The 17826-nt window shown below is 36.7% G+C and overlaps 1 protein-coding gene across 7 annotated transcripts in view; it reads right to left on the minus strand.

The window, feature by feature from the left end:
* Positions 1-17826, minus strand: part of nphp4 (nephronophthisis 4) — a 186277-nt gene that overhangs the window by 123729 nt on the left and 44722 nt on the right. For all 7 annotated transcript variants that reach the window (XM_016681299.1, XM_007571219.2, XM_016681301.1 and 4 more), the window contains one exon: positions 4565-4749. In XM_016681299.1, coding sequence (XP_016536785.1) covers positions 4565-4749 — 185 coding nt within the window. The remainder of the gene's footprint in view (positions 1-4564; positions 4750-17826) is intronic.

The following is a 17826-nucleotide window of genomic DNA, read 5'->3' on the forward strand; positions in this document are numbered from 1 at the left end:
TCCCTTGCTAAATATTTCCTGGCAAGCACTTGCCTCCTGTGTGAGAAATGAAACGGCTTTCTATGTATTCGTCATTCACAGTTTGCATACACCAGAGGCGGGAGCATACTGTGCAGTGCTCGCGTGTCATGAGGTGGGGCCGAGTGCCTTTTCTTCCTCTCGCTTCACAGATTCTCTGGAGTCAGTTTTCCCCCTCTTTTTCTCCAGTTTCTAAAACCATCCAGCATAACACAAGCTGAACAGACTGTCAGCTATCACTGACAGCACCAGTGAGAGTCAAACGCCATAATTACTGCCTACACTATAGGGGTATATCAAACCAGATTTACAGACATTCCCCTCTTCAAAAAAAAGAAAGAAAAAAAAAGGAAAGAAGTGCAAATTTTTTTTTTATTATGGAGAAGATGATGATTATTGTGGTCATAAAGCAGAAGTCGCCAGGCACAGATTGTGGGTAAGCATCTTGATGAGTTTGTTTTATAGTTAAATGTTTGTACATACATTTTTGTTATGGTAAGAGACCCGTGTCATCACACATAATCATAGTTTCTCCAAGGGTCTGGTATGCAGCAGAGAAAAAATACATTTTGATGTGGATATTCGCTTTCAAGAATTTGTGTGTCATGTTTTGAGTTCCCTAGCCTATTTTGCCATTCCAGTTTTCTCACCTTTTAAATGGAATTATTTCATCCTTCACGCTACTGTTTTGTGCATTACTATTTTATAAAACTGCATAAAATATCCCAGCCAATTACCCTGACAGGCACAGCTTAAATAAGAGCGCTCACACTGACAAGAATGTGTGGAAAAATGTCAGAATACACATTCGGTGCATGCAGTGGTTTCTAGTAAGGTTGTCCAGTGACAGTATGTGGGCGAACAGTGTTATGTTTTCAACCAATTAGGTATTTTGGAGACAGTGCTGTCAGCACAACCACATTTCCTAACGCCATTCACAGTAGGTATAATTAAGAAAGGACGAACTTCGAGCAATGAAAGATAGCAGAGTTAGGGCATCATATAGAAACCAGAAAGGAACTGTGACCTTCAACCGTGAACTTTATGTTCACAAACGAAACCTGAACCTCCACGTTATCAAATCTGCTTCAAAACAGAATACTTATCAGAAATATTCTCATTTGTGTTATTTTGAAAAGGGGCAGCACAGAAACGTAATAATTTTTTTTATATATTTGTGGGTAGAGTAGGAAAATGTGAAAGACTTACCCACAGAATAAAAATATTTAAGAGACTGTCATGACAGATATTCCCAATATTTCTGAAAGAAAAAAGTTATTAAAAATTTTCAGACCTGCTCCTTAAAGGCTCACTGATGCACCCACACACAACTCATTAATAGGAGCTTCTATTTGTGTGAGCCAAGAGGTTTGTGCCGTCACCAGAGCAGCGACTGTGGGTTTCTGGGGACAGCTAGTGTATTCTGAACAAAGTGAGCTGCAATGCAAAACCTAACAGAGAAAATGTGCCGTTTCTGGACAGCTGGTAGAAATTCAGCCACAAATCAGAGGAGCCTACAGGAAAAATGCATGAAATTCACACGTGCAGAACCTGTGTCAACAGGTCATTACACATGAATTTAATTCTGTACATGTGCAAAATAATTGGAAATTGAAACGCGAAAATGTGATAAAGCTCATGAAAATGTTCATGTCTTAATATAACGAGATATATGAAACATGATTATACTTGCTTTGCATACATTAAACACAAGACTTTTGAATAGCTGTAAGGTTTAATGTGTGAAGAACATATAAATTTACCTGTGAAACCCATTAGATTACAAGTGATTTACATGTGAAACATGAAATACAGTAAAACAGGCATTTTAAGATCTATATTGTGTATTAACATGTAAAACCTCTGGAGGTAAACATTTACCCAAGTTTTAACATTTAACATACAAAAACATATTTTCCACACTTTGGTGTACTTATTTTCAAAAGTGTTTTCAGTAACCTCATTTGGAACATGCAATCACATTTCTACGTTGAAAAAAAACTCCCAAAACATAGAAACATGATGAATTAAGAAAAACAGTTACTCCTAAAATATTTATGAGATTTCAGAATGCATTGTGCCGAGAGCCAGAGATGAGATTTCCTTTCACTGAGTGGATTGATAACCTTACATCACAACACCCGGTTCGGAAAGGTTGACATTGACTTTTTCGTGGTCTCAATAAGACTCAAAGGCCAAAGCATTTCTTCTGAACCGTTACATAATTATCAGGAAATATTGGTGTGAAAAATAAAGTTGTTTCATGTAGGTCAAAGATGATGTAGTATATATATTATATATATCAAGCTGTTAAAATTACACAACAAAGACTTTCTGAAACATGAGAATTATTTTAAATTCAATGCTGAGTTTACTAAATCTTATAAGATTCATGAGCTCAGGCTCTGATCTACTATTGCCTTGTTCAAATTCTGTTGTGGCACTAAAAATTTATTTAGTATTTAATAATGAATTAAACTGCAAAGTAAGTAGCTAAAGTGTGTGGACACTGAATTCTTGCACCTGCTTCTGCAGCAGAAAGATTTTTCTGTTTCCTCATCAAATGGTCAGTTTGGTCAGGGAATTACCTGAATAAATCCAACAAACAAATATTAACTAACTTTGCTTAGGAGGTAACTGCTAATTGCAGCATTATTCACCAGAGACAAAAAAAAAAAAAGCATATCTTAAATTATGCCCTTGACACAGATGATATAGCTGTTGTGTGGAGGAGGTGCAGGTAATGAGCTATACTGGCGGGAGGAGGACGTGCATAAACAAAAGGATTCTTCATTTATGCAAATTTATTTGGAAAGCCAGAAGAAGACATTAGAAAAATTTGCCAAACCTTTTATCTGAGCTGGGGAACGCAATCTGTTTTCACACTTCTCACATTTTTTTTTCTACATTTTGTTCTTAGTTTGGTTTCAATGGATGTACTGAAACTCTACTGACTGGATTTCATCATTCATTTCCTTCTTTTTTTGCCATTGTTGCCTCTGGATGCAGCAAAGAAGAGCATTACGGAGTGGAGGACTGCAACGATGCAACAGCAGGCTTTTATTGGCCATCAAACTCTGCAACAAAAGCTGTTTAGGACATCCCAGGGTTTGAGAGTAGACAGCAGTAAAAACTGCTATTTGAGCAAGACTTTACAGTTTTCACCATGACAATAATACACTTCAATTTGTGACCATTAAAAACTGTCCAAGTCTGGTTAAAGCAGACAAGCATTAAAATAATGTGACCTATGAGCAGGTCTGTATTAATGTGATCAGTTATGAGGCGATGATAGCACCTTTGCTTTGTAAAAGTATTCATACATCTTCCACAATTTGTCATAATCAGGAAATTCAGTGTGTTTTATTGGGATTTTACGTGATTGAGCAACATAAAGATGAATCTTATTATGAAGGAGAAGAAAACTATTCCTGGTTCTCACTCAAAATGGTTTAAAAAAAATGATATGTGGCATGCTGTTTTCCTCCTTTACCATAATAACCCTAAAAAGGAAATCCAGTGCAACCAGCTGCCCTCAGATGTTGCCTATTTACTAAATACAATCCAAATGTTTGATTTATTCTCTGTATAAATCCAGACATTTTGTGATTTTGTGAAGGTCTAAGGTTTTTTTCTTTTTTTTTTTAGAAAACATTAAAGAGCAGCGTTATGAAGACCAAGGAACAACACAAGTAAGTTTAGGGAGAGATTAGTGGGGAAGTTTCAAGCAATACTAGATCCCACGCTTTGAGCATCTCACTGAACTTCACTGTTTATTCCATCAACAATTCTGGCATCTAAGGAAGAGTGGCAAGAAATTATTTTCAAAAAGTCATAAGAAGTTACAAAGTATTAATTTAGCTGAGTTCAAGACAAATGCATGACACCCTTTCCATAATTTTTGGCAAAAATCATGCATAGTTTTCCTTCACTTTCTAATTATGGACAACTTTTTGTGTGTCTACCACATACGTATAATTTTGCACAAGTTTCTAGCTTTAAAATGACCAAATGTGAAAAACTTTGAGGTGTGGGAGCACTTCTACAATGCACATGTATTTTGACTATTTCATTTAGATGAGGAACATTTCTACATAACCCTGCTATCAATCCAACCGCAGAAAAAAATTCAAATTCAAAAAAGAATAAAAATTGTCCCAGTCATCTAGATATACAAAGGACAGCATGTAAAGCAAAAATATAGTGTGCTCTGCAGTTCCAGAGAAGAGACAGCAGAAACGGACACCAGGAATAGCACTTTGCCCTGATATGAGCCAATATTATACTCAAATGACATTAATGCCTAGCAAGCTTTCTTCAACTATAAATCTTTTTGCTGACTTTATTAAATAAACTTTCAATCATTTCTCGATCAGCAAAAAGAACAGTGCTTGGAGAAGCTGATGAAATACCATAAAAATAAGCACGCCAAAAACTATTTTTGCACATCTGCAGATCTTGTCTGACATCAGAGTTTTGCTTCTCCATCCTCTGCAGCCTACAGCTACAGCTCTACTATACATATACATGTGTAACTCCTGCTCACCTGTCCTTGACCAGCGTGCTCTTCTTAGAGGTGCTGTCTGTTCGGCCTCTGATTCCTGCTGCAACGGGCTCCAGGACCACCACTTGGGGCTTATCAAGGAAACACCAGCCATTGTGCACTCCGACGTGAAGCCTCCGTTCTTGAATGACAACCGTTCGTTGGGCATCCTCAGGTTCAGGTTGTTTCTAAGAAACAGAGAAGATCACAATTGGGTTATCACACACCCAAAGCTAAAGCAGTTGACATGAACAGTGCATGTGGATGATCTTGTTGATTTCAACAAGATTATTGTCTAGTGTTCAATGTCATGCTCATAAAGAAAATTGAGTCTCTGATGGAGATTTGATCTTAACCCCAACTAAAGATTTAAAGGGGGGGGTGATATGTATTTTCCAGGCACAGAGTGTCATTTCAGAGCACCATTAAATGACTAAGTTACCTTCAGTTGTTATGAAAATGCTGCATACATCAAACATAACTTAAAAGAAATTTAATTTTCCAATTTGATACCTTGAAATCGACATATCTCTTTAAGAAGCTCATACTCTTTCCGACACGCCACATTCAACACGTCATCACAACAATGTTCCTCCATTACGTAATTTACAACTGTTCTTAGGAGCATTGGACTGAAAAGTAGTTTGTATGATAAGCTCTGCAGAGGAGCAGTTCCACCAGGTATTTGCTCACTGCCGCTGCCGCTAGTCTAGAGGAGCTGAGTGAACGAGGAGTGTAGGAGACTGCAACTCTAGGGTAATATGCGGTATTAAGTGAGAGTAAGTAATTCGGCACCTCAGAGGACCGCCAGAGGAAATTCATGGATTCCTGAAAGGATACAAGCAATACCAGGTGTGCTTGTGATGAGGAGATATTATAACATCAGATAAAGCTTAAAAAAAAAGCCTACTTTTACATCCCTTTAAAAAAAACACTTCAAGCCAACTATGCCTCTCGTCACAGATTTTGGGGCAACGGAGAAATCTCTCTATCTTGCTTTCTAGAAAATACTGTAAAGGAGAAAAGACAGCAGAAGCAGCAGCAACTTGCAATTGTAGCCTTTATTTTAGCAAAAAAAAAAAAAAAAGCCAATTAAATTGCGAGAATTAAATATATATCATTAATCCTTTCTTTTGTAATATCACATTCACTGGTACATTCAAACAAAATGGCTTTTTAAAAAATATGTATCTGATGGTGTGAGTAAAGCAAAAAAAAAAAGTTTAACTCTTATTTTTTATGAAGGCATACTAAAAGAAAACTAGAAACTCCATGTCCAATCATGTCCTCATGCTACTGTCAGCTTATTGTGTTTTCTTCCCCTGCAGACTGGCAGTCAAGGGGCCTTGTACAACTTTTGAACTCCATGAGCCGCAATTATAGAGGAGCGAGCAATTTTTAAGTAAAGACTTTCTGTGGACAAGAAAATCTGTTTGCTGAAATGTTGAATTAGTTGGTAATAGCAGTGGTTTGCCGAGAGATAAAGTAAAACTTCTGACAAAGATGCAAAGGTCTATTAAGAATGCTTACTGAAATGTATTAAGGCTCAGGACCGCACTATAAATGCTTAAATTTTGATATTTGTTTATTGAGACTGAAAATATGCTATTAAATATTAAATGATTTTAAATAGTTTAACATTTAGAAAACCTACACAGCATGTTCAAGAGGAAAATAATGTAGAGAAGCTTAGCCCATTAGCTTAGCCACAAATATTATTGTCTCCATGCCTTGTTGGACCGAAGCCGCAAATCATGGTGAAGTACATGGACATATTTTTCAATAGGTTTGCATTTAAAAGTCCCTTTGACTGATATTATGTCACATGTTAATTTCCAAGGAACTGAATAATGCAATTTCATTAGTTGTGGGTCAAAATCATTTGAATGACCAAAGATAAATGTAAAACTTTATCACTACATAATGAACTCAAATAATGTGTTGTACTTTCAGAGCTGAATTACTAAAATAAATGAGCCTGTCAATGATGTATATTTTATAAATTCACCTGTACAGACAGCCTTCAAGCTGAGAAAATTGACAGTCATTCTCTTTAACTGCTGCTGAAGGCCTAGTTAAACATCCATTGATGCATTTTCCTTGCATTGATGCTTTCATCTGATCACTGAAGCGTACAGAACACATGTAAATCACAATCTGATTCTGAGAAGGCCTGTGTATCAAGTAATTGTAGCGAGGGACTACACACTTGCTGCTATTTGTTAAGTGAGTGACAGTTGTACACTGGCTGACTGCAAACTGTCTAACCCTGAAACGCAAAGACACCATATGCTCGCCTCTCGTTCCTACTCCTTCCTATTTGTTTCATTTTGGTGTTCTTCTCCCTATAATGTCTCCTACTCCCACTTGCCTTTTCTCTTTCCATTGTCATTCTCGCTCTCAGTCCCCCTAGCAGCTTAAAACCTTCTCCATATCCACCCACACCTTCTCAATCAAATTAGCATATCAATTCAGACGGGGGTTTTCTTTTAAAGCAGCAACAGCAGGAGCAGCAGCCTAGCTTGCCTGGATACCAAACAGCCCACATGCCTAACTACTTACTGTTCTTCTCAGGTTACATCTATGCAACGCTTGACTTTATCCTCATCTCATCCTTTTTACAACCTACACCCACCGTTTGTATTTTTAATTTCTTCTAAAGCCAAGCTGCACAAAAGCTCGACAACTCATGACATTTTCTGTTTGGTTATGGGAGATTAAGGTTCTTGTCAAATCCTAGCCTTTTTATCCTGTCTGGAAAAAAAAAAAAAAAAAAAAAAAAAAAAAACAACCCAATTCCTAACCACAAATGTGATATTTTATTTCAATATATGATTATTTTGGTTACATATACTGTATATATTCAAAACTATCAACTGCCTTGCTTTTATTATGTGTTTGAGGTATTCTGTGCAACTATGCTTGATAAGTACTGCAATATGTTTTACATCAATTTAACAGCATTCCTGATACATTTTGAATCATCCCGGCTGTAATTTGACTTTAGGGCAGGTTATATAACCGTTTTAGTTTGCTCACACAGGCTGATGCCTTAATCGATCGCAGAGTTACAAGAACAAATGAGGATGCATCAGAAACTGCAGGTGGTATCGTTACATTATAGTTACCTAAAACAAGTAAATATTGCGTACAAAGTCTACATAAACATAATCATGATTTCTCTGCAAACCGATTTACATATTCACGTCATCGCTTTGAATAACTAAAATCTCTAGAGGTGTGTGTGTGTGCGTGCGTGTGTGTCTGTGTGTATAGTATTGGATTTTAGTCTACTTTGGAAGAGATTTTAACCTCAAACAGTAAAAGCTTTTTTTCCATTTGTCCAATGCTTAGTGAAACAATTTGAGCTGATTTTAATCAGCATTTTACTTAATTTATCAGTCTGCCATTGTGGTCATACTTGAACTCATAAGAGTACTGCAACAATAATTACCATTACATTTATGACCCATCATGCCCACTTGAAAAAAGAAACTAGAATGTGCCTATCGGATCTGTAAACTGAAAACTGACATTTAATTACTATCATACAAACATTATTATATATATATTTTTAAATGTGGCGAGTTTAATTGTCTAATCTAATTTATGAATATTTATTTTAAAGATATTGGTACAATTAGGAAGGTCAATAGCAGATATTTTCCATGTAAAGCGAATTTTCTTTGCATGCCTGTTATCTCAGACTTAAATTGTTCATCTGGCTCTTAAGTGCTTCTGCTCTAATGCAGATGAATAAATGTGTTGATAAAAGCAATAAAGCAGCAGTTTTCATACAGACATCTGTTTGTTTTCATTCATGTTCAAAGACTTAATTGTGCAGGTTGACTTTTCAGCAACACAACTAACTGATCTGATATGACCAGAATAAACTAAACTGAAAATAGTAAAGACGCACCCAGAAATAAGCAAACAACATTTTTTGTGTGGAGGTTGTAAGTATAAGAAGAGTGAAAGTTAGCCATTTTCAGTATTCACAAGGTATTTGAGGAAGCACAAAAGATGGAGAGAATAAAAATGGTGTGAAGTATTTTGACTGCTCATTACTGCTGTTTTGCTGAATTAGTGAAGGGGTGAACTGACCCAAGACTGCTTTACTTTGGGTATACACATATATACCGATGAGAACTTTTGGCAACGTCAGCCAGGCTAATTATATCAACCAATAACACAAAATGCAGAAGTCAGTTGAAAATATCAGCTCCACATCATGTTGCGTTTGGCTTCAAGTATTAAATGTTTTGAAGCACGCGCTTTTGCTTGTGTAATGTAGCTGTCATTGATATATATAACATGAACATCGTGCCACGCATATGTTAAGTATTTATGTATATGGAACACCTTGTGCACAGAACAATAAGTAAAGCTCATCTTGTCCATTGTTATGTCAGATTGTGGTGTTTTATTTTGCATCATGCAGCTGATGTAACTAAGCTTTATAGAGTTAAGATGTTATACCGCCTTTAGTCTCGCTGTGACAGAGTTGCAGCTATCAGCACAAGTGTGACAGGATATCTGTAAATAATTGCTTTCAGTGACATTCACATCATAATGATGGTGTATATTTCCACAGATTGTCTGCGCTCACTATTTCCCTTCACTGCAGTCTGTGAAGGATGACAGGCAAATGGGTTTGTCTTTTGTTGGACAGGTCTGTCATGAAGTGTGTCAGAGAAAAAATAAAAGAAAGACAGGGGAAAAAGTTGTTTTGGAGACATCCGTTAAAATGCTGTTTTCTGCTCCTTCTGTCCCTCTTTTCTTGAAAGTTCCTTTTTCATTTATTTCATTGCTCCCTTTTTCCTCACTCTGTCAGTTTCTCCCTCTCTCTACCTATCTTGCACACTATCCTCTTTCTTCCCCTTCTTGCCTCTGTCTGCTGTCGTCACAGATTTCTTCCTCCCTTGCCTGGAATATGAATATTTTAGGGCTAAGAAGCTTACAGGAACAATGAAATGGCCCCAAAGTTAAATTATACTCCATTTCTGTAGTCACTGAAGAGGGAATTCTCAAAGTGATGAATACACCGGTGGATCAGGGGTGTGCCCCTCACTTTTTTTCTCATTTACACAGGTCCTTTATTTAATTTGTTTTTATTCATGTGTTTGATATGTCAGTAACTACAACTTGAATTGCTCAACTTGGGATAGAAGTTGCACAAGCTAATTTTGGACCTCAGCCTATACTTGATATAACATACTACACAGTGGACCTATTTGCCATTCAAACAGAAATGAAACTTGAGACGCTGATATACCTTGCCACAGAGCTGTTGGTTGGTGTTTAGATATTAGCTTAGGGCTCAGACATTTTGCACTGTACTTATTAATCAACCTTAAGCCATGTTTGGTGGTTCTAAGTGTTCAAGTATTTGCGGTTTTGGTTCTTCGTGAGTTGCTGCGCTCAAACGTCAAAAGACTTTTCCAGTCAGTTTTTCCATTCAAAAAAGGCAGCTCACATAAGCACTACCGGGTCAATCTGACAGCAACGCTCTTCAGTGTGGATGCTGCTACTGGATGAAGAACTCTCAAAATTGGTTATTCTTAGCAATAACCAATTGCTAAGTGACATGTTTATACGTGTTTATACGTGTTTATACTATAAGGTGAGAGGAAGTAGAATGACATAGGAAACTATTTTCTAAATGAAACTATTTTAAATGAAAAAAATTATTGCTTTACTAATACACTATTAATCTCCTGGTTGTGTACTGCAATGACAACAAGTCTTACTCTAATACATGCAATATGCCTTCTACAAATATTCCTTCAACAAAACTAATATAATCATCAGGTGGATCAGTGGTAGAGTGTACACCACACATAGGTTACAGTCCACAACACAGCTGTCCAAGGGTCGATTCCCGTCCCTGGATGTACTAGATGTACTTCCCTTCTCTCTCTGCCGTTTTTTCTGTCAAGCTACTAATGAATGTAGGCCAGTAGTGCCAAAAAAACCATTAAAATATATGAAAGAAAATATGCTGGAACAACACCAGAAAAAGACATTGTGGCTGATCTACAGGCTGAAAAGAGCAACAGTGGTTAGTGTCTCTTGCATCGTTCCACTTTTGTTTTAAAAACTGAAGTACTCTAAAGTTTCAAATGGCACATAATACAATCAGGAGATTACATCTTATGAACAAAGCTTGTTTTAGATGCAATTTACTGCTCCAATTGCTAAGTGAGGCAGGTGGGGGGAAAAAGAGGGTGACACATTAGTAAGCAAAACTAATTTAGAGAGAGACAATAGCAATGTAATGGAACTGCTGAAAAATGAAATGAGAGTTTATAAAAACAAAAACAAAAAGATTTGAAATAAATGAAAGTACATTCTTGGAAAATTTCAGAAAAGCTAATACCTTTATGGCAATGGAATTAAATGAGTGGGAAAGTTCTCCTAAATGCTCACAACAGAGAACAAGGGTCAGGATAGCAAAATGTTTGACCATCCATACCTTCAGTAAAGTTACATTTAAATAAATTCTTTGGGCTGTAAGACATTAACGTATTTAAATCTTGTCAATGAGTTATTTATAATGTATGTATAACAAACTGGTCACCTTACAACAAACATGTTTTGTGGTCCACTGCCCATTTCATGTCATTTCAGGTTTGGAGAATTGATCAGACCTTTCAGTGAGTCATATAAAGGCACAAAGAGCAATTTGACCCTCTGTATCTCCAAGGGCCATTGGCACTGTTGCAGCCTGTGGGTTGTGAATAAGGTTCATTATCCTAATTATCCATGCCTTTTATCCACACCTGTGTGCGGATGAAAGGTGTCCCTGGAGGGACATGTAGGATGATCACAACTCTTAATTTTCCAGCGCTCAGGCTAGATTTTGTTGTGAAGATTTTATCTTTAATGTGCATTTGGTTATTTCATTTAAAACATGTCTTCCAAAAGGTTTGTTGATTTTTAGTTTCTAGTGATGATTTAAAAGAAATGTAAATGCTTACCATTAGAAATATATAAAAATACATAAATAATGTGTTCCGTTACATTTGTTCAGGAATAAGCTGCCGTTTGGCTATTCAGAATACACATACTACAGGTTGTATTTTGCCATTTTATATTACTCTTTTCTCCAGTAAAAGACAATCTGCTGGTCAGAACACAAAGATGCTCTACTGGTCTGCTGGTTTCACATGTTGCCACTCCACAGGCTATTGCTGTGAAGTGAACTCATCATCAAGTTACAAGAAAACTGCTTTAGCCCTTGTGACATTGTGCCTTATAATCGATATATAATTGTTTGTTCAATATAAAAGCAATTAGATATTTTACACATTTAAAAAAATGTTTATTAAGGCCTAGAAACAAATGTATTTTTCTCAATGCTATCATATGTTGAGAGTTTTATGCTAAGCCATGGTGTGCCCAGTAATGTGCATTTGAGCGTACACCTCTCTGCCTTAGAGGAATAAATCAAATATGACTGGAGAATTTGATCTGCAGCAAACTAATCCAACTGTGTAAAAGATTTGATTATTAAAAATGTTTAGCATTCATGAATCAACAAAGTTCAAGAAACATAACACAAACCAGTGGAGCATAATTAAAGGTCTTGCCTTGGTGCATAGTTATCTTTGTGTAAAAAGTAAAGTTAGTGGCCTTGAGAGTCACGATAAGAATAAAAGTGAGTTTATAGTGTCATCTAAACGGACATTGTGACATCACGAGCTGGGCGAGGTGGGATTGGGGTGTATAGCTATCATTCAAGCTCCAAGGTTGCCAGAACACATCTGATGAACTATTATTAGGAAAATATTATAAATGATGTATTAGTGTAACTAATACACTAATAACATTGTTCAAACTTAGATTTATGACAGTCTCGCTTGCTGGAAATTATTGTATCTGATGTCGATGAAACTTTTTTTTAGAAAGAGTGGTTAGGTGGGGGCGACAGATAATCTTTAAATAAAGTACAAAAAACAAAAGATAAAGTTTTTGGTTGTTGTTATGCTGTAGGGATATAGTTGGAAGAGCTAAAAATAACAAATACAAGGCAGAAGCATAAGTAAATATAAAATAAGTAAATGTTCCAACTCATTCCAACATTTCTCCTAAAAATTGTATGAATAAATAATTACACACTGGTAGTGACAGTGGGCATTTGGCAAATTATGAGGTGTTTGAACACAAAGTATTTAGATTGCTTTCAAATCTAAGAATATGTTGAAATTATGCAATTTCAAGTTCCAGTTTATGACTATACAAAGATTTAAGATGTTTTTATTTACATAAAATGCTTATTCAGAAGGTTCCAGTTCAAAATTTATGAAGAATTAAAAAATCCTACACTTTTAAACTTTCATTTGCGAGTCTGAAAAACTGCCCTGTGATGCACGAGCAGCTGGCCGTCCACCGGGTCTCTCACCTGACGAACACTTGAAATGGACAACGGTGACCCTGCATGGATACGCAGGTATAGGCAATGGATCGATGGAACAAACAGCTAACAATATTTCAAAGCTTATTAAGAAAGAAAACAGTGAAAATTTTAAAAGGGCTTTTAGTGAATGGTTCTATTTAACATTTGAAGTCGGAAGTCGGTTTTTCAGTGAGTTTTCTTGTCAGTAGTTTTTGAAATCATCATAAGGTAAAAAGTAATAATATCTCTGCAAACGGCAACTGGAATGAGAGAGAAAGCAAGAAAAGCAGCAAAGCAGGTGAAATTATGCCCCACATGAGTTTTGCGTAAGCCAATTAACAAGGTAGTTATCTTACTGCGGAAAGTAGCTCTGACAAAAAAATGCTAAACAATGGCAACAGCTCCTTGTTTTTTTTTGTTTTGTTTTTTTATTGTTTTAGCAATCATAGATCTCACACGATCTGGGCTAGGAGCCTGACTGTGAATATATCTCCTTCCACATGCTAATCAATTCAAAGCACACTTGTGAAGCCAACAATATCGAAAAAAAAAAAAAAAAAAGATTTTTGCTCATCCGGACTAAGGTCTTTACTGTCACCATGACAATGAGAGTGTGAGTTGGTGAGAGACGGAGTGAGTTGCTCCTCACACATTGGATATTAGCTCCCCCATATTGAGCATGAGTCATCTATGGCAAGAAACAGTTGCAGCATCATTAGCAGGCTGCTCTCATCCTCCCACTCCCCCCACTCCTTAACGAATTTTAACTGGCACTGAGCTCTCACTGATAAATCATTGTTGCCCTGCTGCTGAAACACACAATTCCAGCCCAAAATTATTAAGTCAAACACAGTCGTGCTGCTGCCAGTCTGTTTCCTGTTCAGCTTCCGACCATTTGTTCTCGACTAGTATGTTGCACAGCATATGTAAAATTGCACAACCACGAGACTAACGGATCACAGCAAAGTTGGTTCCACACAGAAATAAACTTCCAAGCTGCATGTGTTAAATATATTTATCTCCTTAAAAAGGTTTAATAATACATTATTGGAAGAAAGTTTACCATTTCCAAATATAAATGTTTGTTTTGTATAAGTGATATTTTTTTACCTGCCTGGTACAGTCATTATTAAATAAAATCTGTAATAACTCGAAACCTTCTTTAAAAACACCAAATATTGCTAAACATGCATTAATTGTTCCTGGATTGGCTGCTATTTAAATCCCACCTAATAGCATGTCAAGTAACATCGAGCTAGGTATTTCAGCTTTCCAAACTGCATTTTGCTTCAAATATGTTAGATGTATTCAACAGACAAAACATTTTCCACAAATAATTTGAAGCTACATCCCACAGAAAAATCTGAGGATAGGTGAACTTCTAAGCTGCAGATGGAGCTTGTGTGGCTTCATTTGTCTTTATTTCCACTAGTGTAACACTAATAGATTGAGATTTTGTTTTTAGTAATCTTAGGTTGGTCAGTTCCTCTTCTTATTAATAACAGAGTTAACAAATAATGTTTGTCCACAACCACTTTCATCTTGACCTGAGGCTGACTCATGGTGATCCAAACACCAGTAATGCCCGAGTTAATTACGGTTTTAGCTTTAGTCCATCTAATTTAGGACAAAAGAGCAACAAACTGGATTGCGACTTAATTTCCAGCATTTGATTTGGTGGTGGAGAATAAATAGATAATCAGCTCAGGCTCAAAATTTAAAATACTTAGACTGAACTACAGAAAACTATATAGCAGATAAAAGTAACTACAAATTTTTAAAAGTAGTGGAACGCTTTATTAAAAGGAGTAATGTGACGGTAATGCAGCAGTTCTGGATAAACGTACAAAATTTTAAAGTCATCTTTCATTTCAAATTTTCAACCACCTCATTTTTTTATGCCAGCTTGGCTCATCGCAGATCCTCGATGTTGCAATCTGGCCACTCGCATTTGCATTGCTCCTCTTTTCAAACCTCTTGCATATGTACTTTCCTCTTCGCCATGTCATCTACAAATCTAGGTAATGTTTTCACACACAGCTCAGAGGCTATACTGTCTGAGGCAGGTGTATTTTTGGGTGTATACAAATACACCCAAAAATACAAATAGATGTTCTCAGAAGTACTGTGGTTATTTTACGTACCCTTGTTTGTGACATCATCAGAAGAAGCAGGAGAATATCTGCAGGTTTATTTGATCATGTAATGAAAACAATTTACTACAAAATACCAAAAATAAGCATAGTATACACAGTGTTGTACATATGGTAAGCTTGTTCATCACAGAGAAAAAGCTGAATGAATTAAGATGTGAGAATGTTGCCCATAGTTCATGTTTCCCCAGTCATTTATGTGTATTGCATCATGGCAAAATCAAATCCCATTTTGAAAATATTCAAACAGCGTGGCACAGGAGCCAACTACTTTTTTTTTTTCATGGAGATGTTATAACCTGTCTATTTAATATAGTTTATTTTTCATGTTTACATCACCAGATTAATTTTGAACATAATTCATGTCATCAAAGTCCATCTTTTTTTTTTTTTTTTTGGATGTCTTTGATGTTGCAGGGACCTGTCTGAAGTTAAAGTCAACGTTCCTAACATCACCTGCAATTTCACCATAACACAGGAAGTAGAGAAATCTGGGGAGTTCAGGTTTGCTCTGGAGGAATTCAACTGGACTCTCTAACATTAAAAATAAACCCAGTGTCCATCAAGTCAATCTAACAGGTTTTATCCGTTTATACCTGCCGTTGTCACAGACGACCCATTGGAAGTTCAAAAGTGAAACTAAACTGACAACGATGGTCAGTATCTGCTCTTAATAACAATTTGACATCAACACAGTTTAGAATAACAGATTACAAATAGTCATGTCATTCCCCTTTGGTTTTCTCTCCGTAATAATAGGAATACAATGCAAGATGAAGCCTCAAAAAACGGATGATTAAAGTATTATTTTTTTATTGGTATTGTTGATGGATGATGTTCATCTGTCTGATGTAAATGACTGAGTTAAATGTCAACAATACTTGTGTTACTCTTTAAAAAGTAGAAACACATGTGACTCTGTAAGGGCTTGAAAACTACTACTAAATTTAGCAGATGCTCATTACGTATTTTTGTGTAATTATATGAATGAAAATCAAAACAATAAACAGATAACACAAATATCATTACAACCAATTACTGATGTTATACTGTTATATCAGTTTTCTGATTTCATTTTTAAAGATTAGATAGCATACTGCGTTTTTTGTTTTTTTGTTTTTTTTTAAAGTTTTGAGTAAAACCTGTGATATTCACTCCAGGTGATCATACTGTTTAACCTTGAAGCAGCTCATGTATATAGCATATATCAAATCTCTACATTCAGCAGACCCAAATGCTGCATTAATCACAGCTGTAGATTCTTAGATCTACTAACTAAATATCTCTCTAAAACATTTAGAAACTCTAGATAATATAGAGAAACAGTATAACATAGTTAAAAGTGAATAAATGTATCTTTCCTCACTAATCTGCAACGCATCGTCTGTCTTGTTTGGCTCATAGAGACTAAAATTGTTTGAAGTTTGTTTCCACTAATGCCTGGATCTTGTCATTACAAAGAGCTGCATCCCATGGATGTGTGATGTGAGCCATGCCATTAAGCCCCATTCCTTTACACTGCATTGGTTACAGTGGTGACCAGCCGGCAGCCAAACCGTCCTCAGAGAACAATGTGCGAGACGCCTCCCATTTCAGAAATGCTCAACCTCCTTTGTCTTTTTTTTTTTTTTTTTTTTTAATAGTAGCACATCCACAGGGGCAGTCCCACTTGGAGCAAGTTTTGCTCTTTCAGTACAAGTGAAAACTTCCTGGAGCTTTGTTACCAAACTCTTTCTCGTTTCATTAAATCAGCCTTAGGCGTTTTGTTCTGCCTGCAGCATGGCATTGGTCCTTGCCTGCTCCCCTCCTCCTCTTCATCCACTTCTGTTCTCTCTGGTCTTTTGATCAAAAGCTGCGACGGTACAAAAATTCTGACAATAGCTCTGGCGCTTTCATCAAGAGAAATAGATTTTATTGGGGCGGAAGGTTAGCAGTTGTGCTACAAGTCATTGAAGGTAATAAACCCTCTGGCTTTGCTCAAGCTGGTGCACTATGGCACGCTTTTTCGAGCAACCCTGGAGGTGAATTGGGCCAGTGTTTTTAACAAGAGGTTACGGTGTGTTTGGAGAGGTTCAGGACAGCAGTTTAACTCAGTCTAAGGCTCACAAAGGTGAGCTATAAATGTGTGGGAAGTAGCTAGAGTAGTTCAAATTACATGCATGTCCGCTTCGGGTGTAGAATGTATGAGAAAGCGAATCATAAAAGAGGCTGGATTGGTCAATGGATGTGAAAATAGCAATACTTATAGGGACATTACGTGAAGACTTTTGGAGCTACAGCTAACAAAGAATTCGTCACATGCTGTGCTGTACAGTCATCTGCCTCCTTTTCCAGGGTCATTTTTACCACCAAACCCCCATTTCTCCCTTGTAACCAGAGTAAGCACATACGTTGGTCTCAAACACTTGCATGCACGCACATTCACCAAACAACAGGAAAACTGAGTCGACGGGTGAGGTGTCACCGTCACTTCGTAGACAGCTTGATGACAATCCAGACGGAGTCACACGTTTAAAGGTCACACACATATCAAGCACACACCCTTTTTCCTTCTCTAGCTATTTCTGTCGCATATACACACAGACACACACCCACACTTTAATTAAAAGCTGTAATCAAGCTGACTTCTGCATGTATTAACACTTCTCACAGACGTGAGAATGCCGTCATACAGCAGTAGCTATAAAGAAGGAAAGAGCTGTGAATACCAAAAA

The sequence above is a fragment of the Poecilia formosa genome, unplaced genomic scaffold (assembly GCF_000485575.1).
Source record: "Poecilia formosa unplaced genomic scaffold, Poecilia_formosa-5.1.2 Scaffold276, whole genome shotgun sequence".
In the NCBI taxonomy this organism is placed as follows: Eukaryota; Metazoa; Chordata; class Actinopteri; order Cyprinodontiformes; family Poeciliidae; genus Poecilia; species Poecilia formosa.